At 40.9% G+C, this 7,500-nt stretch overlaps 1 protein-coding gene across 1 annotated transcript in view; it reads right to left on the bottom strand.

Moving 5' to 3' along the window:
- IL17A (interleukin 17A) overlaps window positions 1–3,422 on the bottom strand; it is a 3,615-nt gene extending 193 nt beyond the window's left edge. Inside the window, exons 1-3 of the mRNA XM_034991213.1 lie at window positions 3,392–3,422; window positions 1,976–2,178; window positions 1–734 (exon numbers count right to left, since the gene is read on the bottom strand). The exon at window positions 1–734 is cut by the window's left edge and continues 193 nt beyond it. Coding sequence (XP_034847104.1) covers window positions 497–734; window positions 1,976–2,178; window positions 3,392–3,418 — 468 coding nt within the window. The 5' untranslated portion in view covers window positions 3,419–3,422 and the 3' untranslated portion in view covers window positions 1–496. The remainder of the gene's footprint in view (window positions 735–1,975; window positions 2,179–3,391) is intronic.
- Window positions 3,423–7,500: the final 4,078 nt, after the last annotated feature.

Genomic DNA, 7,500 nt, shown 5'->3' with positions numbered 1-7,500 from the left:
GTACAAACTCAGAAATTTTCAACCGCCACTAAATTCTCTGTAGGATTTCCCCAGGCAGAACAGATAATCACACTCTTTCACCTTTCTCTAAAGACTTAAGAAACATAAATAGATCCATAAATAGTTCATATAAATATAGGTTTACCTGTTAAATAATAAAACTCTCAAGTCTGGAATCTTGTCTTAAACAATACAAAATAAGGCATGTAATTCATTAAAATGGAATCTTCTGCCCCAAAGTTATCTCAGGGTCTATTAAATACATAAATAACTTAAAGCCCTTAGAAAAGCACACAAAAAGCAAATTGGTACTCAGTCAAAACTTTGATCTCTGGGGAGAGGGAAAGATCATTCATATTCTATCTCTGCACAAAAGTGTTATCTCTGAAAGTTCAATTGGGTGAACCAGTTTAAGAGCCCTAGTGAGTTTGGTCAGAAATGGGGCTGGGTCTATTCCTCCAGAAAGCCTAACTGCTCTGGGTTAGACCAGAAGCTCTTAAGCTACATGGCGCACAATGGGGGTGACGCAGGTGCAGCCCACGGCCACCAGCATCTTCTCCAGCCGGAAGGAGTGGGGGCAGTGCTGAGACTCCCTTCGCAGAACAAGGATCTCTTGCTGAATGGGGACAGAGTTCATGTGGTAGTTTATCTTCCCTTCAGCATTGACACAGCCCAAGTGGCGGCACTTGGCCTCCCAGATCACAGAGGGGTATCTCTCAGGGTCCTCATTGCGGCTGCAGGGGAGACAAAAGTGAGGGATAAAGTAAGTACCTGGTAAAGCAGGAAGGAAATCAGATAGGAATAAACGAAGGGAGGCAAATTCACAGGGTGACCAAGTATAGGCATTGCAAATTCTCGAAGGGCTGCTAGTCAGAAAAAGTAGTTTGGGGGAAAACTTGGATTTGTAGGCACGTGAAATGTTATAGAAGAGAATGATCATTTTTTCCCCCAATTTCTTTGAAGAATGAACCAAATAAGATAGACTAGACTGCAGAGGGGATTTAAGTTTGATACAAAGGACAATTTCTTAAGGTATATTTGATAAAGGCCAAGGGCATCATCTAGGAATATGATAGCCATTAATCTGACTTAATGAAGTCTGGCTTTGAAGCAGGGAATGCCTCAAAATTTTATCTGACAGCACATTCATGGGATAGAGCCCAGAGCTGACATGAAGGGCTGGAAACAAAAGCTTAAGCCCCTCTACAACCTTCTCTTCCCTCTCTCCTCCAGCTGAGTGAATGACTTGCTTTGACTTCTCAGTTGATTTATTTGAACCATTCTTAGTAATGGGAGTAGAAGAAAATCACGGTCAGGTGAATCTATAGTCACCACATAACTGAGGCTTTTTTACACAAAATCAAAGCACTAAAAACTATTTTGTATTTAATCTTAATAGCGTCTAAATATTAGATGTACTAAGAACACAGCAAATAGAGGTCTGTTGGTGATATAGATCAAGTTTGTCTGACTCAAAAAGGGGTGGAAATATCCAACATGACATTTCCTTCACTGGGTTTCAAACTATATTATCCAGTTGCTAATACAACCAAAAAGAGAAAGGCACAAAAATCCCAGTTAATTACGAGTTATTTTCAACAAATCATTGCAATGGAAGGCCTGGTAAAGAGAATTCAAGCATTAATCCCCAAGATAAATTTCTATTTTTTTAAAAGCAAATGAACAATAGACTTGGGGTATCATAAATTCTAGAATAATGACCACCATTAACGTGAGTGGGTTTTTGGTGTCAGTGACAATGAGATCTAATGAATAGGTATTATGCAGGAGAAGGGGTCCTGTGCTCTATCAAAGAGGTCTGTAGAATAAAATTTGAGAATCTTTGCACAATAGCCCTTCCAGATTTGACTGATGATTCTGAGTAAAATCATCCTCAAGGTGACTTAATTGGCAGTCCTTTGCAGAAAAGATAGAACAATACAGAGATTTTTATCAGGAGCCATTCATTACATACTGCAGATTCCAAGGTGAAGTGGATCGGTTGTAGTAATCTGAGGGCCTTCTGGAGTTCGTATTCTGGTTAAGGATATTTAGATTGACCTTCACATGCTGAGGGAAGTTCTTGTCCTCAGTATTTGGGCATCCTGGATTTTGTGGGAGTGCTATTCCCGCCTTCCCAAGAGCCACCAGGCTCAGCAGCAGCAGCAGTACCCGGAACTGAATGGGAGAAAGGAGAGGTAGGACACCGGATTAGCATGTGGTTTTTGTTAACAAATTGTAAAGAGTATCGTATTGTTAATCATGGAGAACATTCTAAGTTCCAGGGCAATCTACAATAAATTTTCGGATCACTTAGATGAAAAACTGGTTATATGACCAAAATAAGGTTAAGACTATGGAGTGTTTACTAGTCTTGAACATTCTTCTTTTGACTTAGAGAGACACATTTTTTATTGGTTGGCAGTAAGTTTAGTAAAAATGGCAAGTCATCGCTCTCTGTCCTAACATTCTGTGAAACCCTATGTGAAGTCAAATGTTCACCTTAGAAGAAAAGGTTGTAGAAAATGCATGTCATATCATATCAGTGTTCATGTTAGAAATGCTGGGCAGACATTCAACCCCAAACTGGTCCCCCCCTACGTTTTCTTATGTATATTTTCCAGTTTTTCTAAATTTACATATATTGGTTCTGTAATCAATTAAGTTAAATATTTCAAAAATATAAAGACCATTTACTCTAAACCATAGTTACACATGTATCTATTAGAGTAAGTAGGCTTGGTGTATTAGACTATGGTATAATAGGGGCGCCTGGGTGGCTCAGTTGGTTAAGCGTCTGACTCTTGATTTCGGCTCAGGTCATGATCTCAGGGTTGTGAGATGGAGCCGTGTCAGGCTCCATGCTCAGTGGGAAGTCTGCTGGAGATTCTCTCCCTCTCTTTTTGCCTCTTTCCTAACCCCCCCAAAATAAATAAATAAATAAATCTTTAAAAAGAAGCCTGTGGTATAATAATAGAATAATGGAAAGGAAAGTCAGTGCTGCAATTAATTAAATCCTCAAGGATAGTGTTCCATTTTATTATGGAATAAAGAAAAATGCTGTGGGAGAATTATATTAAATCCCTTGTACTCAGAAAAACAGATTTTCAATAAGCATTCTTTCTCACTGCACAGCATCATGTGACACTTCTCATGTGGTTTAGCCCCAATCTAGCTATCTTTCAGTTTTAATCTCATCTTTCAAACTGATGTGTATCAGTTCTTGAAAATGCTATAAAATGATGAGTATCTACCAAAGCTTTAGTATCCTATCCTATGTATGCAGCATTCTTGGATCTTCATAGTTAGAATCCAGAATTTCATGCCTGCAGTCCAGAAATATTATCTGGACCAAATCAACAAAAGCATTGCACATTAGTGCAGGACTCACCATGGATGAAACTGTCACAGGAGCCATTGTAGTTTCTTCCAGTTGACTGGCGATGGATCAGCTTGTGGCTGCTTCGAGATGGACAGAGTGTAGCACTACCTTGCCCCTTTTTATAGGACTTCGCTCCTCTGTGGTCACTTATGTTGACGTATTGAAGTGGTTCAAAGGATGACACCATTTTCGTTAAACGTTCCATCCTCAAATGAGGTCAGAAAAGAACCTCCCCTTCATGACGGGTAGTATCTACCTCTGAAGGAAAACGGAAAGAGCAAAAATTCATGTTTCGAAAGACTATGTCCTTTCTTCATTCTTCAAGGAACTATTACTTGTCAGAAGTTGAGCAAGGACGCGTTACTGATGAGCTGGTATCATCTACTTATGGGCGTATATGAAGCTGCCATAAGAGCTATGCTCTATTTTAATGGTTCATGGGGAAATGAAAGTTTGATATAACATTCAAGTCTTCTGGTGTCATGTACCTTGATTTCCCATTGGATAATTCCTTTCCTCACCAGGTTCCCTAGACAGATGTTGTGGAGTCCATTCTAAAAACTATTCAAGGTCTTGGGCACCTGGGTGGCTCAGTTGGTTAAGCGACTGCCTTCGGCTCAGGTCATGATCCTGGAGTCCCTGGATCGAGTCCCGCATCGGGCTCTCTGCTCAGCATGGAGTCTGCTTCTCCCTCTGACCCTCCCCCCCTCATACTCTTTCTCTCTGTCTCATTCTCTATCTCAAATAAATAAATAAAATCTTTAAAAAATAAAAATAAAAACTATTCAAGGTCTTGCCATATAAACAAACAATTGAAAAATGAATAAGAATTTAATGATGAGAAGGTATATTATTTCATTGAATTAGCACCTGCCTTGTTGAACGTTTACTCTGCTCAAGAAACTAATAACTAGGTTTAAGAGATGTGAGCTTTACTATTAAAGGCATGCTTAACACATGTTACCAAGCAACTTGTTAACAACTCTATTCTTCGGGAGGAGTGAGATGGAAATGAGGGAGTGAGGGGATGTAGCCAGACAAAGGAAGGAACTGAGAACAAAGAAACTGGAGCAAGCTGATGGAAGTCGAGAAAAGGAGGGCAATGGAGAGTAGAGAATGACAAGAAGGGAAAGGGGGAAAGACTGGGGATAATGGTTCTTTCCTTCCTTTTCTCTCCACTCTAAATGAGATGAACTTGGATTTCAGGTCCTTAAGAATGGCTCTCCCTCAGGAACACTAAGGACTAGCACAAGGATGATAAAGATAAGGGGTCAGGGAATACAGATGTGGCTGGCCACACGTCATCCTCTCTCTGCCCCCTCTCCCCAGTGAGGTGAATGATGGCTCCTAGGTCCTTGAAGCTGGTATGTCATATTATACCCAATAACACAGGGGGCACTGACTAGCAGTTCTAACTCAACCTTTGGGGTTTATAAGAAGTCTGCTGGATCTTAAGCCTGTTTGTCCTGCAGTGCATTCCTCCTTGCTCTGCCCTTTTCTGTGCCTCAGAGTACTGCCCCTGAAGGCTGCTTTCTCAGACTCTTCCATTAGTTGACTTCCAGCTAGGCTCAGCCAAAGGGAAATTGGAGGGCAGAGGAGTGGGAATTGGGAGAAGGAGACGAGGAAAAACAAAGAGTCTCCTTACTCTGTCTTCTGGAGCAGTGCTTGCTCTTTTTATCCCTCCAGGTTTAGGATGGTAGTAGTCTCTAATGTCAGTCTCAATCACTCTGGTAACCTCTTCCTTGCATTAAATTTTCTCTATTGCAAATGCCTGAAGTCACTTCTCTTTTCTTGGCTAGACCCTGACTGATCAGCGAGGGAGGCCATGAGCAGCTGATCTCAGTTGCAGTGGTAGATGAACTTGGTAGGTAAAGTAGATACAGATAGAAGAGGAGGTAGGATACAACGTCTCCTGATTTCCCTAGTTCTGGTGTTGATATCACCATCTACCCTTGAAGATATGGAGTCACTATGAGCCCTCCTGTTTCTCCTCCACATGTGATCAGGTAGCAATCTCAGAAGCTGCTATGTCTCTCACATCTATTCCCTATTCCCAGACCTACTGCCATTCCTCTAACTTAGACTCTTACTCACTTGGACTATTTGAATAGCCATCTTTGCTCTTCCCAGGTGCTGCCTTCTACCCATCTTCAACATTCCTGCAGTAATCCTTAAAGCATGGCTCCAGTTATGCCTTTTCTTGTTCCCTTAGGTTGCATACAGAACAAAATACAGAACCTTGAGCCTTTGAAATAGTATTTGAGTTAGTGTTTGAGATCTGCAAACTTTCTAGCTTTACCTCCCACCATGTTCTATGACCTGGGCTCATGGGTCCGGATTCTCGTCCTTCTAATGCCTACATGCCTTTTGTTAAGGTACTATCTCTGAAATGATCTTCTAGACCTCAAAATGTTTCTTGTCCTTCCAGAACCTGTTCAAATGTGTCTTCTAGGTCTGGAGGTCTTTCTTGATTTTCTTAGTTGGAATGAACAGCTTCCATAACACATAGCTTATACCTACCTCTCTAGTAACTTTTGCTTCCTTTTTACTGTGTTTTGTTTGGCTGGAAAAAAGCATATTTAAGACATATGTCTATTTCCATTTTTAGATTTTGCTGTAATCCTTCAAGGCCAGTGTGTTATTCATCTTTGTAACTCTCATGGTACCTAATGTTGATCTGTGAGCTATCTGGAGATAGGTCACCATTTTATTTGTCTTTGTGTCACCTAACAACATGGTGTCTGGTAAACAATAAGTGCTCAATATTTTGACTGATTGACAGTATGAATGTTATTTGGGTAGCTCAGAATCTTGAATATTCTTTTTGGGACCCAACTGCATTCCAATAACCATTTCGAGCTATTGCTTTCACTCTCCATCCTGATCCTTTTGTCGTATGACAAGGTTATGGCCTATTTTGGACCACCCCAGAGTGGAGAATTTCTTACTTGTTGCTTTCTGGCAAGGATGAGGTGGAGGAGAATGTGCTTGCTGCTAATTCTTTTAGTTGATGGCCAAGGGGGCAAAGCTGACTCTAGTTTTTCTCCCTATTGCCTGCGTCCTATACCAATGAAATCCAGCCTGTGTGCCAACTTTTGAAATGCCAACCCTTAAAATAAGAGTGGGGAAACACAGTGGGTTTTCACAAAAGTGTAAAAATAATTATTTTGAAGTGGTGGTCAGAGTGGGGTGTGCCCAGTCTTGAGTAGGACTGGTTTCCCAGATGCACATCTGAGCTGGAAGCCTGTGCCTCCTAGAGGAATGGTCAGAAACACAAAGGGGGTGTGAAGAGTGGGGAGGCTCTTCCTCTGTATTTGTCTATAGATGCAGCTGGCTCAGGTTTGAGTACCGTTTGAGACGGAAGCAGGGAGGGGTGTTGGGAATGCTGGATTGAGAATAAGGATGCCTGAAACACTGGACAAGAGGGCACTTTTGTGTTCATTGTGGCTCTGCCATTAACTACCCATGCCTTTGTGTACCTCATGTCCTTGAGGCTCAGTTTCTCTCATTATAAAATGAATTTTTGCATCAGGTAATCTTTGATTACTTGTGAATTTTCAGACAAAGGAATTAGTGGAGGAACAAATAGGAGCAGCAAATTAGGGGTGATTATTTTGCTTCGTGATTTTCCTCAGGTTTCTTACCCTTGCTTCTCTGAGTACTTGGAAAACAGACGTCTATAAGACAGGGGGAACTACAAACTGGGAGTTGGGACTTGGGTGAGGAGAGTATCAGCTGCTGGAGATTGGGAAATATTCCTGGGAGCCAAAATCCTGGGTGCATTTGAGGGGATGATACTGGTGAAATGTCTGTGAGCTTCTTGACTTAGGGAAAGGATTTTGAAGTCCCCTTGACATTATTAAGGCACCAAACTTTATTCCTTCCTACTTATAATAAAGAACAATGTGAGGGAGAAAAGAAAATTTTCTTCCTTTTGCATTCAGGAGAGAGTATTGTGGAGTCTTTTGTCTTGATGTAGTGGAAAATTAAGACTGTCTTTGAAAAAATTAAATAAATAAGCTAATTTTGAAAAAATCTTGCTTGGGTGGTGAAGTTACCATTGAAATACTATTCTTTCTTTCTTTCTTTCTTTCTTTCTTTCTTTCTTTCTTTCTTTC

This window comes from Mirounga leonina, unplaced genomic scaffold (assembly GCF_011800145.1).
Source record: "Mirounga leonina isolate KUSES-001 unplaced genomic scaffold, KU_Mleo_1.0 Mir_53, whole genome shotgun sequence".
Taxonomy (NCBI): Eukaryota; Metazoa; Chordata; class Mammalia; order Carnivora; family Phocidae; genus Mirounga; species Mirounga leonina.
The sequence above is the reverse complement of the archived record's forward strand: the minus strand, read 5'-3'. Positions and strand labels throughout refer to the sequence as shown.